The sequence below is a fragment of the Trachypithecus francoisi genome, unplaced genomic scaffold (genome assembly GCF_009764315.1).
Source record: "Trachypithecus francoisi isolate TF-2019V2 unplaced genomic scaffold, Tfra_2.0 Lachesis_group15, whole genome shotgun sequence".
NCBI lineage: Eukaryota > Metazoa > Chordata > Mammalia > Primates > Cercopithecidae > Trachypithecus > Trachypithecus francoisi.
In genome coordinates this window covers 102019492-102046853 of record NW_022681460.1, presented here as the reverse complement: position 1 = coordinate 102046853, position 27362 = coordinate 102019492, and the positions used below count along the sequence as shown (strand labels likewise).

The following is a 27362-nucleotide window of genomic DNA, read 5'->3' as shown; positions in this document are numbered from 1 at the left end:
AGGGTTGTGGAAACATTATCTCCTTGCAAATCGCCTAGCAGCCTGCAAAGTGTATACTTAGTTATGCAATTAAAAAACAAAACGCCGGGGCGTGGGGAGATCTAAATTTGGTGTAGCAGCTTTGGTGCAAATCCTGTTTTGGGGCTACTGGAGTCAAATTCAAGCAGAGGAGAGAAAGAGGTGGGAGAAATGAGAGAGGGCCTCCGGGGAGCTGGAATTCTCTAGGAGAGAGAGGGCAGATTTGAAAACACAGAGGAGACCGGAGGCTGAAAGCCGAGGAAGCAAGGCAGAGCTCTGCGGCCCCCGGTGAGGATTTCCGGGGGGATCCGTGGGGACAGGGGCCAGCCAGCTCCGGAGACCGATGCGCGGGCTCTAGGTCCGGGAGGGTGGCTGAGGCTGGGTGCCCAGGCCTTGCGCTGCGCCAGATCCGGGAGCGCAGAGGCGGCGCCGCGGTGTGCCCTCCTGTGGAGCGCAGAGAACGCTGCGGGGGCGAAGAGGGACAGAAAGCGGCAGGTTCGAGGGGCTGGGGGACTTCCAAGGAAAGACCTTCCAGGACACGCCATAGCCACGGCCTTGTTCCGCTGTCCTCTTACCCCCGACCTTCTTTGATGAGTTCGTCCCAAGCCCCTCTCCCCGGGGGGTGCTTATCCTCGGCCCAGGGGCTTGCCACCTGTCCTTCCCAGCTCCTCCTGGGTCCTTGCATGGGCCCAGGGAGTTGAGCCATGCGGGTTCCGCGCGCAGGTCTGGAGGGCGCAGCCGGGAAGGGCAAGGCGGCCCCGCACGCCTAGGAGGGGCGATCCCGACCAGACTGCACCCAGTCTGTCTTGGAGTGAAAGCCACGTAGTCTGTCCCCATCCTCTCCGAGTCATCCTTTCCCTGATGGACAGATTTTGGCCGCCGCTCCTGCGCACGCACCAGTGAAAAAGCTAGGAGCTGAGCCGCCTCTGCGCTCTGGACAGGGCTGAGCCGCGCCTCCTACCCAGAGAGGGCGCGGGAGGTCCCGCCGCGGTTCTCCACCTGCCGGGAAATCCGAGCGGCTCCTCTAGCCTCCGCGGCTGCCGAACTCGCTCCTCCCCGCCCGCTCTCCTGGCTCAGCTCTGCACGCCCCCCAGCTAGCTCCCGCTCGTGTCACCTCTCCCTGCGCCCCCGCCCCTCTAGAGCTCGTGCCCGCCCCCCCCACCCGCGCCTCCTCTGCCCGCCCTCCTCCCCCTCCCCCTCCCCCTCCCCCTTTCCTCCTGCCCTCCCTTCATTCCACAAGTGTCGCTTCGCTCTCTCCAGCGCACTTGGCGAGCTGAAGAGGTGAGAGGGATACTGCGAGAGGGCTCGGGGCGGCCAGTCCGGGGCCGCGGGCCAAGGCTAGGCGCTGCCAGCCCGATTCTCCCCTGCTCTCCGCCCCCGCCTCCCCCAGTGGCCGGCCGGACCTGCACCCCGAGCTTGCCCCCGCTCATCCTCCCCCCGCCCGGCCGGGCGCGCTCCTCCCCGGCCAGCCCCTCGGCGCGCGGCGCGCTGGAGGCGAACGCGGGCTGAGCCGAGCGCAGTGGCCGCCGACCACCGAGCGCCCCGCGCCGCTCCCTGCATGTGCGGCCCGCGGCGGCTCGCAGCCCCCGGCAGCAGCCTCGGCAGCTTCGGCCGCGCCTCGAGAGGCGGCCGCAGCGGCTCCAGCGGCGGCCGAGCGGCCGAGCCCGGGCTGGGAGACACCATGCGCCGCGTCCTCCGGCTGCTCCTCGGCTGCTTCCTCACCGAGCTGTGCGCCCGTGTGTGCCGGGCGCAGGAGCGAGCGGGGCACGGGCAGCTGGCGCAACTGGGCGGCGTGTTGCTGCTGGCGGGGGGCAACCGCTCCGGGGCCGCCTCAGGAGAGGCCACCGAGGGCGCCGAGGCTTCGGACGCGCCCCCGACCCGGGCGCCCACGCCGGACTTCTGCCGGGGCTACTTCGATGTCATGGGCCAGTGGGACCCGCCGTTCAACTGCAGCTCGGGCGACTTCATCTTTTGCTGCGGGACTTGTGGCTTCCGGTTCTGCTGCACGTTTAAGAAGCGGCGACTGAACCAAAGCACCTGCACCAACTACGACACGCCGCTCTGGCTCAACACCGGCAAGCCCCCCGCCCGCAAGGACGACCCCTTGCACGACCCCACCAAGGACAAGACCAACCTGATCGTCTACATCATCTGCGGGGTGGTGGCCGTCATGGTGCTTGTGGGCATCTTCACCAAGCTGGGGCTGGAGAAAGCGCACCGGCCCCAGAGGGAGCACATGTCCAGGTGGGCTGCCTCCCCTTCGCCCTCCCCTCGGGGCTTCGCTCTCCCTGCTCTCTCCTCCCCACCTTCCCCCAGGCAATGGCGCTCCCCACGGTCCCCGCTCTCCGCATCCTAGCCTCTCCACTGGGGGATGTCACCGGGAAGCCAACTTCGGCTTGGAGCGCGGAGAAGGGGCGCTGGGCTCAGCACAGGTGTGGGTCTGAGCGTGTGCGTGTGTGTGTGAGCGTGCATGTGTGTGTGACTCTGCCCCCTGGCCGCCTCCTCCCGCTGGTGATTGAGGCGGACTTGAGACACACAGCCTGGGAGCCCGTGGCCCCGAAGTCTTGGGATTGGGGGAGGGGGGTCCATGGCACCACTCGGATTCCAGGTGCTAGGTTTTTGGTAAACAGGGGCAGGCGAGCCCGAAAGGGAAGGGGGGCGTGTGTGAGCCCGAGCGCGCGTGTGTGAAGGAGGGAGGGTCAGAGTGAGTGCCGCCTGCAACTCGTACGACTCGCGAAAAGGAGGCGAGGGAGGTGGAGTGAGGGGAGGGCGAGAACAAAAGCCTTGCTTGGAGCGGCCGCCTCGCTTTACCACAGCTTCGCGGTCCCTGGATTTGGGACCTCAGCTGCCCCCGCCCCTTTACCCACCTCGTCCATTTCTCCGGCCACCACCTCTCCCTGCCCGGGGCCGTGGCCATCGCTGCAGATTGAGCCCCTTGCCCTGGCTGGTTTGGACTCCGGGGGCCCGAGCCCCCTCCTCCCGCGCCCTCACTTCCAAGTACCCTGATTTCGTCAACTTTCGGGTTTGTCTTGTTCATTATGCAAGCCCCAGCACCAGCTAGTTGCAGCAGATGGGAGAAGGCATTGGGGAATTAATGGAGCTATTTGCCCTTTTTTTTTTGAGTGTCTAAATCGATTCGCAAACTCCGTAACTTTGGAGGCGGAGGACGCAGCCACTAGGAGCCACTAAGCCCCCGGCGGCGGGAGAGACGGGGGGGTTGGTGTGAGGTCTGGGCGGGCGGGGTGCAAGGAGCGACTAGCGGCCTGCGAACAGCTGGATGGTTGGGGCATATAAGCTTTAACTGTCCCCTTTCCGAGTCTGGGCAACGAAGTCGCTGTGTTTTCCTCTACCCTCTCCCCACCCCTTCTCCTGCGCCCCCTCTGCCGGGGGCCTGTGTGTGCGCGCGCGTGTGTGCACGCGCTCCGTGTGATGCCTAAAAAATCTGAACAAAGAGACCCACCAAAAATAGGCAAAGGAACATCACCACCTCACTAGTAATTATTTTCTATTTATACGCAGAGTATCCGATGAGATTTTTTTTTTTCCCCCAGAGAGAAGAGATTTTGGGGGAAGAGGTGAGGAAGTTCTCGGTTTGGGTCAGCAGGGAGCTGTGGGTGGACGGTGGGGTCTTGTTGCACAGAAGTAAGCTCCGAGGGGCTTCCGAGAAACCCTGACCTACTAAAGGAGTAAAGCTCTGGCCCCGCCCACCTTCCGCAACCACAGGGTGTCCTGTCCCCCGCCCCACCGGCCAGGCCAGTCCCTGTTAATTCCCGGGGTCTGTGTTAAGATGGGGGGGAGAAGTGGTCTCAGGACTGCAGCAGCGGGTGTCGCCTTGGTAGGGAAAGATTGACTCCGAGACAGGTAGGCTGCCTTGCAGATTTGGTTAACTACTGCTGAAATCTCCACCAAGCCCTGTCCTCGCGAACCAGCTCTTAAAAGAGCCCTCCTTGATGGTTGGCCGGACGGGAGGTGGGCAGGTGGGGAGAGGAGCTAACCTTTGGGCATGTATGGGAGAAAGTGATGCTATATCAGCCGTCTTTGATCTGGGCGTTCTAGTGACAGCTCTCTACCGGTTGGTTACCCAAGGGCCCAGCAAGGACCCAACTTCCTGGTCCTGCCCCTCCCCCCCACCCCGTGCAGCTCTGCTGGGGGAAAATTGACCACAGCTGAGCGGGTTACAGCTATTTTCTTCTGCAGCTATAGGGAGGGTATGCCTGGTGGCAGAATCTAGGGGACCCAGTCCTGGGGTACCAGAACCCCAACACAGGTCCTCCCAGTATACATTTTTGAGAATTCCAGAATGGAATGTAAGTGCATACTCCTGAAAAGAGAGTTGTTGATTTTTACTGGCGGCTTCTGAGGTATGATTTTCCACTGTAACTGCTGTTTAGTATTACCTGGAATGTTTTATTAAAAAAATCCTGTCACCGGGGCTCCCACCCTAAGCTACTTAGATCCAAATCTCTAGGGTGAGACCTGAGCCTCTGTATTTTTTTTTTTCTTTTTGTATTTTTAGTAGAGACGGGGTTTCACCATGTTGGCCAGGCTGGTTTCGAACTCCTGACCTCCAGTGATCATCCCACCTCAGCCTCCCCAAGTGCTAGGATTACAGGCATGAGCCACTGTGCCTGGTTGCATCTGCACCTTGAAAAGCTCATCAGGTGATGCTAATGTGCAGCCAATCATTGTTAAGGAAAAGGAACTAACACCTGCTGAGCACTGTACAGGGAGCCAGGCGTTGTACTGGGGTGTGTGTGTGCGTGTGCAAGTAAACACTCTCTCATTTATTTCTCACAACTACCTTATGAGACAGGTGCTATTTTAATATCCATATACATTCAAGAAAATCATGGCTCGGGTGAGGTGCTGTGTCCAAGGTCACACAGTTAGGAAATTGTGCGTTACCAGTCTCCCAGTTTTAATTGTTTTCAAAATTAAATGTGATGTTTTCAGATTGAATAAATGTCAGGATCTGGGGCAGTGTCCTAAAATGCAGATTCTTGAGTTTGATCCACAGAGATTCTGAATCAATAAGTTCTGGGTGGGCCTGAGAAATGTTCATTTAACAGTGAAGATTGTAATTCCCTAATGGTTCTGAGATAAAGTGGTCCACACTTGGGGAAACACTTGTCTTGGGTTTGGGGATATTTCACGGGGTTAAGGGATGGATAAATTAATCCAGGAGAAAGGGGAGGAGCCACTGTGACTCTCTTATTTTATTTGCATTTTTATTTTTTATTTTTTTGAGACGGAGTCTCGCTCTGTCACCTAGGCTGGAGTGCAGTGGCAGGATCTCGGCTCACTGCAACCTCTGCCTCCCAGGTTCAAGTGATTCTCCTGCCTCAGTCTCCTGAGTAGCTGGGAATACAGGTGTGCACCACCACGCCCGGCTAATTTTTTTTGACTTTTTAGTAGAGACAGGGTTTTACCTGACCTCATGTGATCCTTCCACCTGTGCCTCCCAAAGTGCTGGAATTACAGTCATGAGCCACTGTACCCTGCCGTATTTCCATTCTGTTGCTTGTTTCTCAACATATGTAACCTTTCTGTGGTGCTGGGGCTGCTCCAGGTACCTGCCAAATGCATCCTGGGCTGCTTACGCAGTTAATCATTTGGAGTCCCAGCTATGGCAATTGACTCAGTAGCCTTTGCCAGATCGTGCCAAGGGATGCTCCAGTGGGTGTCGACATGCCAAGCTTGGCATCAGAGAGGCTGCTATGATGCAAAGCAGCTTCCAGGTGAAATTAACCTGCCAGTCACAGCCTCTTAATTTTTGTCTGGAGCTGCAAGGGAACCTGAATGGGGGTTTGTTCTCATCCAGACTGAAAGCATATTCTCTTGAAAGACATAAAGCATCCTGTTGCACCCCTATTATAAACTTTGCCCCTGGCGATCCGTAAACTTGGGTTTTGCTGCAGAGGCCTCCAAGGTATCAGTTTGCAGGTTCAGAGTCCTGGGCCTGTGGCCTGCTTGCTTCTGGGCTAATTAGGGCTGAGAAAAGGAGAAAGACAGCAATTCCAGGAAGCGGTGGGGAAGGCTTGCATGGGATCTTGTAAGAACTGAACAAATGCCCATTCAGCAGCTGCAAGAGCAGCCACAGTCAATCACTATTTATTAGAATAAATGACTGCACATGGTAGCCAGCTATGGATACCAAACCATGGAGACATGCTTTGCTTGATCTGCAAGGTATTTCTACTTAGGTGTTTTTATTTTTAAGTTTTCCTCAATTTTGTGTTGTGAAAAGTTTTAAACATACAAAAAAACCTTGAAAAATCACAAAATAACTTCAGTATATCCTTTATCTAGATGAGGAATTCTCAACCTTGGCACTATTGACTGGAGAATCCTGTGCTGTGTGGGGCTGTCCTGTGCTTGGCCAGATGTCTGGCAGCATCTCTGGTCTCTGCCCAATAGATGCTGGTAGCACACACTTCACATCCCAGTTGTGACAGTTCAAAATGTCTTTGGACATTGCCAAATATCGTCTAAGGGCAAAACTGGCCCAGTTGAGAATCACTAACTTAGATTGAACAATTATTAGTATTTTGTCATAGTTGCTTTATTGCTCATACACTCTCTCCATATTTTTTCTTTCCCTTCTCTTTCTCTCCATCCCCCTTCCCCCTTCTCTCCTTTCCTCCTTCCCTCTCTCCTTCCTTCCTTCTTCCCTTCGTCCTTTCCGTCTCTCCCTTCCCTCCATCCCTGCATCCCCTCTTTCCCCTTCCCTCCCTCACTCCTTCCTCGCTCCCCTTCCTTCCTCCCTCCCTCCCTCCCTCCTTCCTCGCTCCCCTCCCTCCCTCCCTCCCTCCCTTCCTTCCTTCCTCTCTTCCTTTCTTCTTCCCTTCCTCCCCTCCTTCCTTCTGTCTTCTTCCCTTCCTCCTTCTTTCCTTCTTTTTTCCTTCCTCCCTTCTCCCTTCCCTTTTCTCCCTTCTCTTTCTTTCCTTCCCCTCCCCTCTTCTCATCTTCTTCCCTTCCTCATTTTCTTCCTTCCCTCTTCCCCTCCCTTCCTTTCTTCTTTCTTTCTTGGCTGAAACATGTGAAAATAAGTTGCAGACATGACACTTAGTCCCTTATATCTCAGCATGGGGCTTTCCTGAGAGCAAGGACATTCTCCTACACAGCACAATTCCATTATCATACCCAGGAAAAAGAAGAAAAATCCCATAATATGGTCAGACATCCAATCATTTAAAAATTTGTCACTTGCACAAAAAAATGTCGTTTAGAGCTTGGTTTTGCACATCAGGACCCGGCTCATTGTATTTGGCTGTGAAATCTCTTTAGTCTCTATTATGCCTGGTGTTTTAAAACCAAGTGAGATTCAGTTGCCAACATTTAAAAACCGGGAGATTTCACGCAGGAATCCAGATTCCTGATTTATCCTGAGAACTCAGTGGGTCTGGTGACATTGGATCTGCATTTTCACACAGCAGCTATTGGTTGCCACTGAGTGATGACTGCCCCCTTCAGGAAGCTCTTGGGTTCATCTCAGTCACCACCTCCACCCAATTCACTCTGTTTTGTTAACTGCAGCCCCTAGAGAGTCAGTCAAGTTGTTCTGAATAGCGCAGACTGCAGTCAGATGGCCTGAGATTCCATCTCAGCTCAGGCACTTAATAGCTGTGTGACCTTGGGAAGGTTGCTTCACCTCTCTGAGTCTCAGGCTCTTGTCTGCAGGTGGAGTATTCACTGAGACAGGGCTTGGAAAACAATGAGCACAGGATCTGTCACATGGTTAGTGCTCAGCAACTGTTACCGTTTTATCACTATCCTTACTCTTCAAATTTTCTACCTCTTGTCTACTGAAGAGAATTATGTTGTCATTTGGATCTTGGTGACTAACCCTTGCTCTGCTATATTTATTTAGCTGTGTGACATTGACCAAGTCTCCTAACCTCTCTGGACTTGCATTGGAATCTGAGTGGAAGGGGCTGGCAGGTGCACAATAGGAGGGAGGGTCTATGTGTGACTACATTAAATACATTGCAAACTGTTGGCCTAAGTGGTGTTGAAAAATCCTTGTTGGTTTTGCAATTTTGCCATAAGCTTATGTGTAAATTCTCATTTAATTTCACACCCTTCCCCCATGAGGTAGGCTCTATGACAATCTGCTGTTTACGGAGGCACAGATTTCTTTCCAAGAGGATGAACCTGCCCCTGGTGAGTGGAGTGTCGGACTTCAAACCCGAACCGTCTGAGTGCATGGATCCTTGACCGCTAGGCTGCACTGCATTTGAGTGCAAATCTGCAGGAATTCCAGTCTTCTCAGATCACAAAGAAGTACGTGATGCCCTGCAAACAGTGCATGCCTCAGGGCCAGTTCAAGAAGCCACCGTAAGATGAAGACCAGGAACATTTTCTATATCGGCCCCGGCAGGCCCAGACATCTTGGTGGAGGCGTTGGTGAGAAATGACCTTGGGGACAGAAGCACATGTTTGAAGTTCTCTACACTTGAAGCCAGTAGGGAACACATGTCACTATTTTGCCCACCTTCAAACAGAATTGGAAATCCAAGTGGCAAGTGGCAGAGCAGGATCCGGTGTGTTTTAAAAACATGCTTCAGAAGAACTGGCATCCCTTGCAAAGAAATAGCAACAAATAATGATAAATGCACCTCCTTCTCTTGCCTTTTCCCTTCCAATTTCTCTCCTGCCTCCCATCTTTCTATGCATTTGTGGTTATCCTAAGGCTTTGACCAGCTTCCCAGGCTGGAGAAGTCCATGTGTGCATGCATCTACTGTTGGCCACGGACAAGTCTTTATTTTTCTTTGCAGGGTATGTTGACTTCTCTTTGGGCACTGAGTCCTTGCATTTTAAAAATCAACTTCATTGAAGTATAATTTACACAACAAAATGCACACATTGTAAGTGTATAATTTGATGAGCTTGGACAAATGTCTACACCTGTGTCACCATGACTGTAGAACGCTCACTCATGCCCATTGCCCTTGCATTTTTGTGAAATAAATGATGCTTCTTGTGTAAGAAGAAGTGCTCAGGAACTCTATTCAAGTGTTTGAAAGTCAACACATAGATTGGACATTGGGATACCTGGAGGCTTTGAAGCAAGATACTGGGACTCTGAGTTCTGTTTGGAAATATTGGTGGCATATATTTATCATTGTAATTGGAAAGAAAAGAGATGCACCATTTTCTTCGTGTTCCTTGGATAAGCTAAGCTCATTCCCACCTTGGAGCTGTTGCACTGGCCCTTGTGTGGCTGGTCTCTCCTCATCACCGGGGTCCCAGCTCCAATGTCATCTTCTCTGAGAAGCCATCCCTGACCAGGCTTAGTTGCTTCCCACGCCAGCCTGACACACTGCAGCCCATCACCCAGTCAGTGTTGTTTGCTTCATTTTTACATCATGGTCTAAAATTAACTTGCTAATTTACTGGTGTACTAGTTTATTATCTGTCTCCTTCCATTATTCTTTTCCTTTCTTTTTTTTTTTTTTTAAGAGCCAGAGTTGTACTATGTCACCCAGGCTGGAGTACAGTGGTGCGATCTTGGCTTGCTGCAACCTCTACCTCCCAGGTTCAAGCGATTCTTCTGCCTCAGCCTCCCGAGTAGCTAGGACTACAGTCACCCACCACGACGCCAGGCTAATTTTTATATTTTTATTAAAGACAGGGTTTCACCATGTTGGCCAGGCTGGTCTCGAACTCTTGACCTTAAGTGATCCACCTGCCTCAGCCTCCCAAAGTGCTGGGTTTACAGGCATGCACCACTGCTGCCGGCCCTTTTATTATGATTCATAGTAAGACACACAGGGGCCACAATTGTCCGTTCTACTCCATAGTTGGATTCTGAGTGCCTAGTTCAGTACTTGGCAAGTAAGAGTTCTGCATTTGATAGCCTGGTTTACCTGGCATAACAAAGTATCTCCAAATTCATTCATTCATTCATTCATTCATTCATTCGGTCTTTACTGAACATCTAACTTATGCCCAGCACTGTGCTGACAGATATGAGAGAACTGTGAATAGTACAAAAGCAATCCCTGCCCTTGCAGAGCTAACAACCAAATATCAGGAGACAGATAACACACAAGGAAATGTACAAGAAAGTTGAGCCAGCACTTTTATAAGTACTGGTTCTAGTACTAGCTTTCATAAGAAAGTACTGGTTCTAGTACTAACTTTCAGTACTCTCTTGTGAAATGTTCAATATTCAGTCATTTCAACCTCAAAAATAGCAACATAATTACATTGAAACATAATTGTTTGTTTAAAACAACAGTTATGTAGAAACATAATTCTCCTGACCTGGGTGGAAGGCTATCAAGAAAAAGTGTAGCTTCTTCTTCAGCTAACTGCAAGAGACAGGGTTCTCTAGAGAAACAGAACAAATATACAAAGAGATTCATTATAAGGAATTGGCAAGTCCAAAATCTCCAGAGTCTTTGTTCTTGTACAAGTCTGAAGGCCGACAGGCAGGAGAATTCTCTCTTTTTGGGGGAAAGGTCAGCGTTTTGTTCTATTCAGGGCTTCAGATGATTGGATGAGGTCCACTCGCATTAGAAGGGCAATCTGTCTTACTGGCATTAGAATGCAACCTGTTTTACTCAGCTCACTGAAGTAAATGTTAATCTAATCCAAGAGCAGCCTCACAGAAACACCCAGAATAATGTTTGATCAAATATCTGGGCACCCCAAGGCCCAGTCATGTTGACACATGACACTAACCATCCCAGTACCCTTAGGGTCTTGTCACTTGGAGTGTGGCCTGCGAACCAGCAGCATTTTTATCACCTGGGAGCTTGAGCAGAATCTCAGGCCCCACTTCCTGCTCACTGAATCAGAATCTGCATTTTAACAAGATCCCCAGGTGATCTGGATGCACCGTGACATCTGAGAAGCACTCAAACTATGTGCCACAAACGAACGCTAAATTCTTAGGCATTTGTGTGGCTTGGAACACATAGTTGGTTATTTCTACTGTCTAATTCATTACATTTTTTTCAGCACATCCCTGTCTATAGAATGCTTTTTGTATGCACCCCAATATATGCACATTTATAAGCATATGCATGAACCCATGGACAATGATTAGGTTGTCCATTATGAAGCATACGTAAGGACAGAAATTGCAAACCAAGCTTGAGGGTGAAGTAAATATTATTTGAAAATCTGTTGCTAATTGTGATGACTTCATACTATCATTAGTTACTATCAATGCATAATGTACACTGAAGGGTGAAGTTTATCATTAATAAAAACATCTAGATTTGAACCATTCCTCCTGAGCATTTTCATTATTTTTATCTGACTTTGTTTTGATCTTAATAGACCGTCATTGTTTTAACCTTGTGAGAAGCTTTTGAAGAGAAGGGGAGGGGAGTCCAGTTTAGTGTTTTTTTGTGCTTGCACGATCAGTGCTATCTTCAGGCTGTGGTTTTGTTAGGAAGGGGGCGTTTTTAAACCACATGTCTGCTTTGTGATGGTTAGCCAAGTCAAAAGTGTCAGGTTGGTACAAAAGTAATTGCAGTTTTTGCCATTAATTTCAATGTCAAAAACCGCAATTACTTTTGCCCCAAGCTAATAAATAATTTAATCTGTGCATACCCTTCGGGGGCACATATAATTGCCATACAGGTAGCACATCCCAGTGACGAGACTGCTGGTGGTCACCTTCCTTGGTCCAAGATTCCTGATTCCTGCCGTCTTACATGGGCCTTCTGGGAGTGGGCGCCAGCATCAGTACACATAAGACCATACAGAAAAGTTCTGACATTTCCTTCCCCCATAGCAAATCGGTTTACGCAGTCTCTGGAGTGAGCGAGCCGCACTTTAAAGACTCTTTGTCCAGGAAATGAAGGCTCCTAAGACTCCTCATCTCTGCTACACGCTCTAGGAAGGGCTACCCTGGGGGAAAAGTGTCCTTGGGCTTTTGGGCTGATATTTCACAAGTTTTGGTACTCAAGAGAAACCCAGGGTATCTGCGGATGGCAGAAGTGACCAAGTTCACAGTAGCCATTCTGATTACATACTTTGTTATCCTTTCGAAAGCCTGAATAGTTTGGGAGTTTTGGGGCTCGGGAGAGTGTGGGACTCCTTAGAAGATCCGACAAAAGTGATGGCTTCTTACTCGAGAAAAATGCACAAAATTTCTATACAGTTTCAGAGGATTCAGCGATCACCTGAAGCTCAGCATGAAGAGCTGTTTGAAAGTGAAAAAGGCAAGTTAGGTTTGGAAGGCGTCTGTCTTTTGTCTCAAAACTTTCTTTCCCTGCAGCCCCTTTGAATTTGAGACCCTGCTTATTGCACGGAGGTCAGAAGGAGCCCAAACTTTGATTTCAAAGACGTTCAGGATTGCATCTCCTCCCAATCCCCGCACTGCTTAGTGAGTTCATGTGGGCAATATTTCACTCTGTGAAACGGGTTATGCTGGTGGACACTGTGTCACGCGCCCCTCCTCATCGGCCCTCTTCCAGTTTCATTGGCTTTTTTGCTTGTTCTCCAAATATGTCAGCTCTTTTCTGCCTCAGGGCCTTTGCACTTGCTGTTCTCTCATCCTGGAATGCTCTTCCCATCATCTTCACGTGACCAGCTCCTCGCTGTTCAAGGCCCATCTCCAGTGTCACCCCCTCACAAAGGCATTTCCTGATTTACACCGCACCTCTCCCTCCTATTTATTTGTAACTTAAAAAAAGTATACAGTTCACTGGTTTTTGGTATATTTAAAAAGAATACTTTAAAAAAAGTATAGTATGCAATTCACTGGTCTTTAATATATACGTTGGTGTAAAAGTAATTGTGGTTTTTGTCATTACTTCTTTTTTTGGGGGGGTGGGGGCTGAATTTCACTCTTGTTGCCCAGCCTGGAGTGCAGTGGTGTGATCTTGGTTCACTGCAATCTTCACCTCCTGGGTTCAAGCGATTCTCCTGACTCATCCTCCTGAGTAGCTGGGATTACAGGCGCCCACCACCACGCCCAGCTAATTATTGTATTTTTAGTAGAGATGGGGTTTCACCATGTTGGCCAGACTGGTCTTGAAATCCTGACCTCAGGTGATTCACCCATCTTGGCCGCCCAAAGTGCTGGAATTATAGGTGTGAGCCGCTGCAACCAGCCCATTTTTATCATTACTTCTAATGGCAAAAGTTGCAACTCTTTTTGCAACAGCCTAATACTTACAAAGTTGTGCCACCATCATCACTACTTACTCCCAGTCCGGTATCTAATTCTAATGAGGTTTTCATCACCCTAAAAAGAAATCCATATCCATTAGCAGTCACTTTCCTCTCCCCTCCCCGTGTCCCCTGGCAACCACGAATCTACTTTCCATCTTTATGGATTTGCCTATTCTGAACATTGGATATCAGTGGAATCATGCAACGTGTGGTCTGTTGTCTCTGGCCTCTTTCACGGGGAATAATGTTTTCAAGATTCATTCACGTTGTAGCAGATACTAGTGCTTCATTTCTTTGTGTGGCTGGAGAGTATTCCATTTCCTGTAACACATCTCGTGCGTCCATTCGCCAGCTGACGGCCATTCGGGTTGCTTCCACTTATTGGCTATTGTGGAAACTGCTGCTGTGTCCTAGGTTCTCTTGATCACATTACTCTTCTTTATTTGATTTGCAGCCCTTGTTTGTTTGTTTGTTTGTTTGTTTGTTTGTTTGTTTTTGAGATGGAGTCTTGCTCTATCGCCCAGGCTGGAGTGCAATGGCATGATCTCATCTCACTGCAACCTCTGCCTCCCGGGTTCAAGTGATTCTCCTGCCTCGGACTCCTGAGTAGCTGAGACTACAGGCACCCACCAGCACGCCTGGCTAATTTTTGTATTTTTAGTATAGATAGGGTTTCACCATGTTGCTCAGGCTTGTCTCGAACTCCTGACCTCATGATCCACCCTCCTTGGCCTCCCAAAGTGCTGGGATTACAGGCATGAGCCACCGCGCCTGGTCATTTATCTACTTAACGTGTTTATTATTATTATTTTAAAAAATCTTCTCCCATAGAATATAAGCTCAAGGAAGGCAGCAACCTTGTTCATCTTGGGCACTGCTGTATCTTCAGGGCCTTATATAGTGCATGGCACATAGTAGATGATAAATATTTGTTAAAACAGTGAAAGAATGAGAGCTGTTGTTACTCTCTTGTCTCTCAGTGGACTCAATCTTTTCCTATCGTTCACATGGGGCTCTTGCTGTGTTGGCTTCTCACAGTGCGGCTGTTGTGAGAAGCATGTGCACTAGTCTGCCTAAAGTCCCTCTGTAACCCCTTTCTCACAGCTGAGATGTCTTCTCACCAGCTCTAGTTCTTACCCCATCATTCCATTGCCCGGTGATCGACAATTCCCCCATGCTCAGGGGTCTCTGTGGCCTTAGCACAGTCTCAAATTTGAATGTGTAGCAGGTTCTCACAGATTGCTGGGCTAACTCCACCCCTGGAGTTTCTGACTCAGGAAGACTGGATGGATCTGAAAATTTGCATCTTTAACACTGACACCATTGATAGGTGGACTGTTGTTTGAGAATCGCTGCTGTAGTGTGGTCAAGTCCAGCAGACAGGCTGGCCCTGCTGAATTCTTGGGTGGTCTGTGTGGGTTTAAACCCCCAAACAGTTCCTCATCGTACTCTGTCTCCCAGTGTGTGGGCTCAGAGGACTCTGGACAGCTAAGGGCATGGGGGTATATCCTCAAACACGGCAATACTACTTGTGGGTTTACAACCTGGAGAACTTCTCTGCGGTACAGAGGAGGCTGGTATGAAGATGTTTATTGGCCAGCTGCAGTGGCTTGTGCTTGTAATCCCAACACTTTGGGAGATGGAGGTGGGAGGATCACTTGAGGCCAGGAGTTTGGAACCAGCCTGGTCAACATAGTAAGACCCTGAAACCACGTTTCTACAAAAGAAAACAAATTAGCTGGGCGTGGTGGCGTGTGCCTGTGGTCCCAGTTATTCATGGAGGCTGAGGTGGGAGGATCACTTGTGTTCAGGAGTTCGAGGCTGCTGTGAGTCATTGCATTCCAGCCTGGGTGATAGAGCAAGATACTATCTGAAGAAAAAAAAAATATGTTTATTGCAGTGTTGTTTATCGGGGGTGGGGAGTTGGTGACCATCTAGATGGCCGTAATTATGGAAATGACAAATAGTGCTGATAGTCTGCTGCTCTGCAATGATGGCAGCTGTTTGGAGCTGCCATCCATTCTGATGGGTTTCTAATGGGCCAGTTCCTCCACCGTACTAATTGCTGCATATGAAGACTCATTCCGGCAGGTAAGTGAAATGTGGGGATTGCACATGACAGAATACTATGGAGCGGTTGCAAAGGATGAAAGTGATTCACATTCAGCAATATGGCTAATGCTCACGTGTGAACGAAGGAAGAAACGGAATGAGGTTTATGGTAAAAACACTGTTTATATAAAAGACACCCACATATACAATAATACCTACAAAAATATTCTATATCTTTCAAGGATATTCATATAATCTAAATAAACATATGATGGAGAGTAAAGAGAAAAAATGTGTTGGTAGGTCTGATCTTAGGTGCAATATCTGTTTGGCAGCTCTCTGGTCTGTTCTGTGTATGAACACTGAGGTGTTTTTTTTGGTAAGTTTCCATCTAATCATGAAGATCACTGTCATAGGCTGAATTGTGTCTCCATCCCCATACACACTCCAAAAATACTCAGGCTCAAATTCCTGTGCCACAAGTTACTGGCTCTGTGACCTTGAGCAGGTCGATTCACCTTTCTGAGCCTTTGTTTACTCATCTGCAAGGAGTAATAATCCTCATAATGTGTTTTGTGCTGCTTTGTTTAGTTAAGACATGTAATGCGATTAGCACGGTGCCTGGCTTATGGCAAATAATAAATGTTATCTACTATTACTAATACTGGGTCATTGCTGTACATGAAGGGTTTGTATCTAGTGTCAGATATAAAGAGAGAACTAAATTTATGGAGTGCAGACACATTACATGTATTCATCATTTGATCCTCTTAAAAACTCCATGGGGTAGATAGTCCTGTTATTACACGGCTGCTGTGAGAAGCATGTGCACTAATCTGTGTAAAGTCCCTATGTAACCTCTAATTACAGTGATTTTATTTACTTAGGTTTTTCTTGACTCCACCTCTAACTAGAATGGTGGCTCCATGGAGTAACCTGTCTTGCCATCTGTTCACGACTGCAGTACTCGGCGCATAGCAGCTGCCAATCATTGTGTTTTGAATGAACAGATTTAAATTCTTTCTTCTTTCAGGGCCCTTGCGGATGTCATGAGGCCACAGGGCCACTGCAACACTGATCACATGGAGAGAGACCTAAACATCGTTGTCCACGTCCAGCATTATGAGAACATGGACACGAGAACCCCCATAAATAATCTTCGTAAGTACAGCTGCATGAACCATTTCTGGTCCCATGTGGTGACCTGAGCAGCAGTCACATTGCCAGATTTCATGGAGTGTGCTTGGGTTAGTTAAGAGCTCTTTGTGGGCAGGTTAGAAGCTTTCTTTCATCTCTTTTGGATGCAGCTGAATTTGGCATCATCAGATGTCACTTGGTTGCTTTCTTTGTTAAATGGCGACCCACTTGGTTGGTTTCACATGATGGATTCTTTTAGCTAGTAGACAGCTCGATTGATTCATCTTGATTGATCTCTTAACTAGATTAGTGGACCTCTTGGTTGTTTCATCATGGTTCAGTACTTAGTTAACCAATGGATTATTGGGTTGGTTCATTTTAGCTAGTCAATCTGTTAGCCAATGGTTTACTCGCTTATACGTCTGCCTCCTGAGGTGGACCAGTTGTGACTTCTAGGTTTCGTGCTGTTTTCAATGATGAAATACTAGTTCAGAAGAATTATGTCTATTATTTGTAAAGCTAGAAATTCTTAAAAATAATCCACAAAATATTCTGTGTGTAGGGGGTGCAGGGAGTGGGTATTGAATTTTAGTCCTATTAATTTGAGGTTCCTCTGTTATGATTCAACAGCACCAATTCATTTCCATTGTTCTGCCAGGGGAAGAAAAACTGTGTTTGCTATTGTGTTTCAATAGGTATTTTTCACAGAGCATGATTGGGGATCTTGGTGTACTCCCAAAGATTTTCTTTCCTTTCAAAGGTCTGTATATACAATATACATCATGGAGCTGATGCTCTGACCTATGAGACTGGAGAAAAACTAAGATTGTTTAGTTTTTGACAATAATGTACTACTGTGGTTACCCCAGTAATTATGTTTTCAAGTAACCCCCACATTAAAGTGATGTGGAGGGTTTGGTTTAAAATAACAAAAGCCAGACAATTTACAGGATGCATTTAGGTGTGGCTGGAGGTTCCTGAAAACAGAAACAATTCTAGTGTTGCACATTTTTACAGACTGGGTCGCCTTTGCTGAGGCTCCACTAGGAGTTGCCTGGGTGTTTTATTTGCTGAATCACAGTTTTGGACTGTTTGGTTGCAAATTCTTATGCTCAATGGGTAGCGGAAGAAGCCTGTGGAATTTGACCTAGGCAATGTGAATTCTCTGATTCTGCCTAGTGATGATTTTTCATGGTTTGGAAATTGTTGCAGTGTGTTAGTAAAGTCAATGTTTGCACGGTTGAAAAATAGGCCACCAAGCAGAATGTCTTAGGTTTAAATATATTAAATAATTTAACATGATTAGTGAACTGGATCACAAAATGGTATGAGAAAGAGCAACATTTTAGACAAAAATACACCAGCAAATGGAAGTTTTATGACCAAATCCCATAGCCCCCAAAGATATGGTAAATGGCATCAATTCTGGCATGGCAACTGCTGTGTCTGATTTCTGGCTTTAATGGAAGTAAGCACATTTTGTTTCAGTAGGCACTGGGAAATGAGTTGAACCTAGTCGTGTGCGTGGGTCCTAAACATCACATATAAATGAACATGATCGCAGAGCAGAGAAATTGAAAGGGTGTCGAGTCCTTGGCTATAAAAGGTGATTGCTAACAGATTTTTCCCTTGAAGTTCCAATCTCTAGGATGATTTTGAACCAGCACTCAAATGAAATAACAAACTCACTGAAGTCAGCTAAGTTTCATCATTCCATCAGGTGGGCGGGAGGCATTTTCATTGAAAGTTGTACTGAAAATGGATTACTGCTCAGAGGTGGGTGTCCAGGGACAGAAGTCGCTTGCGCCAGGCTGCTTTGGTTTATTTATGATTCTTGCGTTTGGTCTATATTTGTGCCTAAGTAATCAGTGATCTTTTACAACAAGGGAGAAAGTGTCTCGTGCTAGTCTACTGGGTAGTACTAGACTAGAGAATTCCTGGGAAGCTACAGGGGAGAATTCCAGGGATCATGCTACAACACTGCATTCTTACAAGAATTGCCGCAGATGTTAATTTCTTATAATCCTTCCAGGTTGATCCAGTTCTTTCCTAGCATTTTTGGGAATATCTGAATAATAAAAATAAGAAGCATGTGACCTTTTCACTGGTTTATATTAATAAGCTTAATATATATAACACATTAATTCAGTAGCTGACAGTAATAATAGATTTCCTTGTTTATCTTTTTGTTGATTTACAGGAGCTACTTACATATTATAGATACAGAAAAACATTTGTATGTTCAGATGAACAGACGATTTGAGGAGTTCATTGAGAGAACAGGATGAGATGACTGATATTAATCAGTTAAGGGTTTAAGAAACCAAGCAGTCATCAGAGAACATTTTGATTGATAGCGAAGTAGAACGGAAGGTATCCAGTCTGAAAAATGGAAAATTAGACCAGCCCTTTGTGCCAGAACCAGAATGCATCCATTTAGTATAAAACCCTTTCCTGGACATTATGGGATCTACAATGATTTTCCATTACACAAATTGGAAAGAATGATGCATCTATCTGTGAAACACCAAGAAGGGCACGTCATGCTATTTTCAGTTTGTTCTTCACTGAACATCCAAGTTGCTAGATTTGACTGGGATTCACTAGTCTCAAGTTAAATGTCATTTTCATGTCTATTCAATCACCCACTCGACATTGCTCTAAGAGAATACTAATCTCCATCAATTTCTCTCTTCTTATCTTAATATTAACCTTAGGTCTCTTTCTATTCTTTCCCTTAACTTTTAGTCAAATGAGCCAGTGTAGAGATCTGGATATTTGGAAGGAGCGCCGTGGAGAGGGACTTGGGTGAAGGCGAACAGGCAGGAAAGAGAATATTTTTGTCAACCTTTCTACATTAATTTTCTGGGGTTGATTTTTCCTGTGATATGTTGGACTTGCCTTTTTATCTAAAGATGGATTTTTCTTCAGCGGATGCTGTTCATGTTCTTTCCAGGCATTCAGTGATATTGCCTAAAAATATTTAGTCTGATAATCAAAAGGGCCTCAACCTCTTTGATTAGCAGGATGTAGTTTCCTGTGAGATGGTGATTTTCTGCAAATGCTCCTCAGCTTCTATATAATTATCATTTGTTTTTGAAGGCACATTTTGTCCTTAAGTGCTGTGAACATACCCTGCCTCCCCCACCCCGACTTTCCTGGTTGCCAGTGACACCCCTCTTCTCCTTTGGGGGTGCAGGCTGCATGTAGGTTCCATTTGGTCTTCTTAAGGATGGAAGATGTGAGTGAGGGGCCGTGGCTACAGCCTGGATCAATGTTTCTCAACTCATTTGTGTTCACAGCACATTTTTTGAAATACAGTTTTTGTTCCAAGTCGTGGGGTAGGGGGAGGGGGGAGGGATAGCATTAGCAGATATACCTAATGTAAATAACGAGTTAATGGATGCAGCACACCAACATGGCACATGTATACATATGTAACAAACCTGCACGTTGTGCACATGTACCTTAGAACTTAAAGTATAATAATAATTAAAAAAAGAAATACATTTTTTGTTTTAGAGTACTTTAAAAAATATTTACAGCAGAAAGGTTGCAAAGATAGTACCCAGAAAAATGAATAAGACCTACTGTTTGATAGCACAACAGGGTGACTATAGTCAATAGTAACTGAACTGTAAGTTTTAAAGTAACTTAAAGAGTCTTATTGGATTGTTTGTAACTGAAAGAATAGATGCTTGTGGGGAGGGACTCCCCATTCTCCATGATGTGCTTATTTCACATTGTATGCCTGTATCCAAGCATCTCATGTACCCTACAAATGTATACACCTACTATGTACCAGCAAACATAAAGCAACAACAACAAAAGATAGTACACAGAGTTCTATATACTCCTCACCCACTTTCCCCAGCATCAACATTTGATATCACCAAGGTTCCTTTGTCAAAACTAAGAAATCAACATGAGTACATTCCTTTTAGCTAAACTGTAGACAATGTTTGGATTCTGCTAGTTTCTTCACTAATATTCCTTTTCTGTTTCCTGGAGTCCCTCCAGGATACCACGTTGTCTTTAGTAGAGCACACTTTGATCGTAGAATTTTGGTTGTGCGGTATCGCATAGTGATGTGGTAAAGACAGAAAACAACACTAAACAAGCCAGAAGCAATTACAAAGCCTTTACTGCCACAGTGTGAAATGTGTTTTCCTAGTGTCTATAAAACATCTACATGAAATTACTCTCCTTGGGTCAGTGTTGGAATGGAACCAGTTGTTGGTCTGACTGTGCTCTTGTACATGTTCACAGGACAAGAACTTTCATATCCCACATACCCTTACAACCCCTCTTTGAAACCGGGTTATGCTATACAATAAATCCTGATGTTACATGATTTATTTTACAGCATAACCTGAGCAAGTGAGGAGAAATGATGACTTGATGTTTTAGAATACAAAATCCGTCAGAAAGAATAGGCTCCTATTCCAGCCAATCACACCTTGACTCTCCTAGGACAGTTACCAAATAGATTTACAAGGAACCCCAAAGCAGACCTATGGCTTAGTTTCTGAAGATGCTGTATAGCTCATATCTAGGACCATTTATGAGTCCATATTTACCGAGGCACTTGGGATGTCCTATACTTAACTTTTGAAAATATTCCCAAGTATTTTAACATATATGGGAGATTGCGCATGGCTCAGACCTGTAGTCTCAGTGCTTTAGGAGACAAAGGCAGGAGGATCGTTTGAGGTTGGGAGTTCGAGACCAGCCTGGGCAATAAGGTGAAACCCTGTCTCTAAAAATAGCAAAAATAATTTAAAAAGTAACTGGACATGGTAGTTCACACCTGTAGTGCCAGCTAATTGGGAGGCTGAGGTGGGAGACTGAACCCAGGAGGTCAAGGCTGCAGTGAGCTATGATCACACCACTGCACTGTGGCCTGGGTGAGACTCTGTCTCTATTAAAAAAAAATTTAAAAATTTGGGGGAATTTCCTAGCCAGGGCAGACAAAATGATAAGTATAGATCAAGGCATATATAACAGTAAAAAATATGTAAGATAGTGTAGTATCAGCAGTGACTTATACAGATAACATTATAAAACTCCAAAACATGGATTCCTCAAAACCTTATTAGGTTGATACTATTGTTTTTGCCATCATAAGGATGGGGAACCTGAGGCTCAGAGCGGTTAGGTGGCTTGTCTAAAGTTTGTATGGCTACTTAGTGGTGACACTGGGATTTAAACTGAGCCAGTCAGGGTCCCAAGGTCTGTGATTATAACCTTTACACTCTATTGCCTTTTCTTGTGGTACAGGTGTTTGCAGTGTGGGTGAGTCTTCCTCTGAGAGTAGAAACTGTTGAAAGATATGCTAAGTAAATGGAAATATCCATTGGCATTTTAGGAAAGAGAGCTGTTTCCAAAATATACATTCACTTTACAGCCTTACTAACTACTAACATTTACTGAGCAAGGTACTATATGCTTTTAATGTATTAGCTCATTTAATTCTCAGTCATCCCGCAAATAGCCAAGTTCTGTTCTGCCCCACGGCCTTTGCATCTGTTGTGCTTCATGCCTACAGCACACTGCTCCAGGCCTCTGTGTGTCTGATCTTTCCTCTTTCACCTCATACCCCAGTGGCTACCTCATTAGAGAGGACTTCACTGTCTACCTCTGTCCCTCAAGTCACCCATTGTTTCCCATTTCCCCATTCTTTTCTTTTTGAGATGGAGTCTTGCTCTGTTACCCAGGCTGGAGTGCAGTGGCATGATCCTGGTTCATTGCAACCTCCTCCTCCCAGATTCAAGCGATTATCCTGCCTCAGCCTCCTAAGTAGCTGGGATTACAGGCGCATACCACCACACCCGGTTGATTTTTGTATTTTTAATAGAGATGGGGTGTCACCATGTTGGCTAGGCTGGTCTTGAACTCCTGACCTCACGTGATCCACCCGACTTAGCCTCTCAAATTGTTGGGATTACAGGCATGAGCCACTGTACCTGGCCCCCATTTTCTTTATAGCATTTTGTTCTCTCTGAAGTTGTCTCACTCATTATTTTATTTATGCCTCTTCTACTACAATGTAAGCTGCTGGGGAGAAAATGCTTTGTATTGTCACAACTGTACTGCCCCTGTCCCACCAGGAACTGCGCTGACTCATGGCAGCAGCTCTATACATTTTATTTTTTAGTTTTGTAGAAATGGGTCTCATTATGTTGCCCAGGCTGGTCTTGAACTCCTGACCTCAAGTGATTCTCCTGCCTCAGCCTCCCGAGTAGCTCTATACATTTCTGTCCAATGGATAGAAAAGCCTATGGAAGATATTCCCATTTGATGAATGAGACAATTGAGATTGGTGGAAATTAAAGAACTAATCTACCATGATGACTGCGGTTTGCTTCATACATACTCCATATACAATTGTGGGAGATGGGGCCAGGTGCACTGGCTCACACGTGTAATCCCAGCACTTTGGGAGGCCAAGGCGGCAGATCACTTGAGGCCATGAGTTTGAGACTAGTCTGGCCAACGTGGTGAAACCCTGTCCCTACAAAAACACAAAAATTAGCTTGGTGTGGTGGTGCATGCCTATAATCCCAGCTACTCAGGAGGCCAAGGCATGAGAATCACCTGAACCTGGGAGGCAGAGGCTGCAGTGAGCTGAGGTCATGCCACTGCACTCCAGCCTGTGTGACAGAGCAAGACTCTGTCTCCAAAACAAAAAAAAAAAAAAAAAAAAAAAGAAAGAAAAAAAACAGAAAGAAAGAAATTTTGAGAGATGGTAATGAAACAATGAAACAGAGTTGGAAAAATATTGAGAGTTATGGTAGCTGGTTGACCAAATACATGGGAGTTTGTTATTCTATTCCATGTTTGTGCCTTTTTGAAAATATATATAATAAAATATTAAAAATTAGAGGAAAATTAGCCGGGCATGGTGGCGGGTGCTTGCAGAGGATCAGGTAAATAAAGCAATTGAAGAACATATCTAAAAGAGACAATCTTCAAGTGACAACCTGGGGTATTCAGCTAGCCTTGTTACTAATATTAAAATTACAAGGATTGGCCAGGCACGGTGGCTCACACCTGTAATCCCAGCACTTTGGGAGGCTGAGGCAGGCGGAACACGAGGTCAAGAGATCGAAACCATCCTGGCTAACATGGTGAAACCCTGTCTGTACTAAAAATATAAAAAAATTAGCGAGGCATGGTGGCAGGCACCTGTAGTGCCAGCTACTCGGGAGGCTGAGGCAGGAGAATGGCGTGAACCTGGGAGGTGGAGCTTGCAGTGAGCCAAATCGTGGCACTGCACTCCAGCCTGGGCAACAGAGTGAGACTCCCTCTCAAAAAAAAAAAAAAAAATTAGGAGTTGTCAGTGACATCATAGTTAATAAATAAAGGATCCAGGATTCAAACCCAGGTCTGTCTGACTCCACAGCCTGCACATGCTTTGTCTCACAGTGAATATTTGAGTCTCAGGAGGGGTAGGGATCAGGACCGTCTTGGGAACTTCAGGAGGTAGAGTGGGAGAAGTGTCTTTTCTTAGTCCAAATTATCGAGAGAGAGAGAGAGAGAGGAGAGAGAGAGAGAATATGGTTTCCAGCCAGTCAATGGTGTGGCTTTCCCTGGATCAGTGACCCCGCTTCCATCAGTGGAGTGGGGTGGTGTGCATTTTAGGATTATTCCTTAGCATGGTAGTGGAGCAGGCTCTCCAAGAAAGGTGTGCATGAGGAGGGAAAGGGGAGGTAGATGCCTGTTTGAATCTTCTTTGGGGGGGTGGGGGGGCAGGGATGCATTTGCTTTATTCATCCCTGTATTGCCAATGCCTACACAATACACCATATTCAATAGATAGTTATTGAATGAATGAATACATCAATGACTCTTTAGCACAAGCTTGATAAAAAGCCCAGTGAAACTCTAGGACTCTTAGCATTTTGAGTTTTGAGAGAACTTGACGAATTCCAACTCATGTGAAGGCTTGACTCTTTTCTATGAAATCATAGCCACTGACGTTCTTATTCCTGAAACTTAGTTCTTTTTCACAGTTGAGCAGACTAGTTGTTCTATCTGAAGATCTATGATTCTAATGGTTTTGGTATATGGATTAGTAAATTAAGTACTTACTAAGAGTTAGGGGATGCTCTATACTGGACTAGCTAAAATATGTCTGTAGGTTCAGCATAGTAGCCTGAAATGAGTTTGATCGTTTTAGATCAAGAAATTGGTTTTTCTCTTGAGGTATGGTATTCAGTGGTACAGATGGATCTCTGACATTGAACACGGCTTTGAGGGAGTGCAGCGAAGAAGTGGGGGACATGGACTTGAAGGGTAGACAACCGAGATTGGGTATTTGCTGTGTACTTGTTCACTGTGCAATCTCGGAAAAATTAATCAAATTCTCTGAGCCTCAGTTTCCCATTCTATAAAAGGAGTAAAACAATATCTACCTTACAAGGTTGTTGTGAGGATTAATGAGCACATGTAAAGAACTTAGCACAGTGCCTGGTCACATAAATATTGGTTGTTACTAATGTTGTCTGTGGAACGAGTGACTATTGGTGCTAAAGTTGGCTGTTCATTAGGGGACAGTGATACAAATCGGTGTGAATTCATTGTGCAGTTGTCTTCACAGTGAAAATGTTTTCACTCTGCGTGCCAGTTGATAACACCGTGTGCATGGGTGTGTTTGTTATTACTAATGTTTCGATGCAGATGAGAAATGAAGAAACCTTCAATTCCTTCCCAAGGAAATAGCTTGGATGGAGCAGCTGTCCTATTCTTCACCATTTGTTCCTGTCTTATGTTTTTCTTCTCTTTCCATTTAAAACCCATGAGCTTTTGTTCTGTTAGGAATTATTGATTATTTTGTTTACACTGGCAGACCAGGCCAGTAAGAATCTGTATGGCCCCCAGCATGTCTTATATTTGCACCCAGAAAATGAGATTGTATGTGTGTGTTTGTGTGTGTGTGTGTGTGTGTACAAGCAACAGAGAAAGAGAAAAGGGGAAAAAAATCACTTTCTGTACATTGTCTCCTGGGCTGTTTTCAAAAATTGCTACTAATGCTGGCCACATGGCATAGCCTAATTAGATTTGCACTGCCTTTCCTAAGTGCTTCCAACCAGCTGTAGGACTATTTGTAAAGAAAGTCTAAGTGCTCAACACAGTGTCTGGTTTAGTTTAAAAGATGCCAAGTTCTGTTCCTTCCATACCAGGGAAAGCTTATCCTTGGACATATTTCTTTTGGTAGAGCACTTCTATTTGAATATCTGGATTAAGTGATAGGACACACCTACTATAATAGCATTGATACTTAGTGTGGATTTAAAGGAGTAATAAATAAAACAATTACTTTTTTCTGCACTTATCACATGCATGCATTTTTTTTGTATTATTATTATTTTTTAGTGGAGATAGGGTCTCGCTATGATGGTCAGGCTGGTCTGAAAATCTTGACCTCAGATGATCCACCTGCCTCGGCCTCCCAGAGTGCTGGGATTACAGGCATGAGCCACCATGCCTGGCCTGCAGTTTGCTTCTCGTAACATCTTCATAAAATAATTGAAATGTGTATTGCACTCACATATTGTAGATGAAGAAACTGTGACTCAGAGAGTTTAAGTAACCTGCCCAAGGTCACAGAGATATTTGCTGAGTAATTCAAACCACGGACATGAACTCATGTCTACCTGGCTTTAAACCTTGTACTGTATTTATGACCTTTCTCATGCCTTTCTAAAGGACCGATACTGGGCGATATATACCAGATTATGCCTCCTTTTCTGTTTGTTTTCCTTATTTATTGATTCCTGCTGGGAATTGCAGTATTAGACTAGACTCACCTTTGAAAATGGACCAACCGAGATAAAGTCACCATTTTTGTCCTGCAGGACTCAGATTTTAGTTAACTTTTAGATTTCCTGTAATTAATATTTCTATTCAATCAACATTCAGCTGATATTCATTAAAATCCTGCTATGTGTCAGTCAATGTGCCAGGAATTGGAGGTACAAGGATGAATTAGACATAAATAGGACATATCCTCTTGGAGCTTATAGTACAGTGGGAGAAATGGACAAGTAATCACGTAATTGCAAACTAACATGGTGGGAGTAAGTTCAGGGTGCCAGGGAGCTAGAAGGGGGCCTCTACAAAACATCTGCCTAGCAACATAAATAGTGCCTGGTAACACTGGGGCTAGACGGGAGGGAAAAGATACTAGGACTGCCTTTCCTGAGAAATAGATATTTTGCTCTGAAAGAAAAATACTTCCCATCAACTTGCTAAGAATCAGAGTGAAGAAAAGCAGAAAACTTTCATGGACTGACTTTGCCCACCTTTGACCATTTGTCTTAGACTCTAGATCTTTCTTGCAGGTCTGATGAATTTTGTACAAATTGTATACAGGGAGAAGAGGAGTTTGTTCTGCAAGGATCATACTGCTTTTGGTTGGAAAATAAGAATGCCAGGTCGGCCATGGGAGCACCAAAATTTCAGGATCAGCTGTTAGGAGCTGAATACAGATTTTTTTCAGTCAGCCTGCTGTTCCTTGAATAGATTAGTGTTGAATTTTTTTCTTCTTTTAATAATAACAGCCAATATAAAATTAAGTAACATTACTAATACTGTGATACATATATTAAAATAATTTATAATAAGGTTTTAGGAAACTGCCAAAAAGAAAAATCCCAATAAGCATTCTCAATAAAGTTAATTACAAGGTGAAAAGGAAATCCCATTACATTAGTCTGAGAATGCAGTTAATGAAACGAAGTGTAATCATAATCTGAATATTTCATTAAATGGAGACTTAAACTCATTACTTTAGGTATTAGGTCTGGAGTTGTGTGCTTACACCAAGACTGACAATCTCAAAGCACAGCTGTTTTGTACTTATTTATTTATCTAGTGACAGGGTCTGCTCTGCCGCCTAGGCTGGAGTGCAGTGGTGAGATCACAGCTCACTGCAGTGTTACCCTTCCGGGTTCACGTGATCCTCTCACCTCAGCCTCTCAAGTAGCTGGGGCCACGGGCACATGCCATCATG

The 27362-nt window shown here is 45.8% G+C and overlaps 1 protein-coding gene across 3 annotated transcripts in view; it reads left to right on the top strand.

The window, feature by feature from the left end:
- The first annotated feature begins 1254 nt into the window (after positions 1 to 1254).
- SHISA9 (shisa family member 9) overlaps positions 1255 to 27362 on the top strand; it is a 345511-nt gene continuing 319403 nt past the window's right edge. For 2 of the 3 annotated variants that reach the window (XM_033235719.1, XM_033235718.1), the window contains exons 1-2: positions 1255 to 2262; positions 16242 to 16369. In XM_033235719.1, the coding sequence (XP_033091610.1) occupies positions 1577 to 2262; positions 16242 to 16369 (814 nt within the window). In that variant the 5' untranslated portion in view covers positions 1255 to 1576. Of the gene's footprint in view, positions 2263 to 8116; positions 11152 to 16241; positions 16370 to 27362 lie in introns of those variants that run through there. The other variant, XM_033235720.1, reaches the window with a different exon arrangement.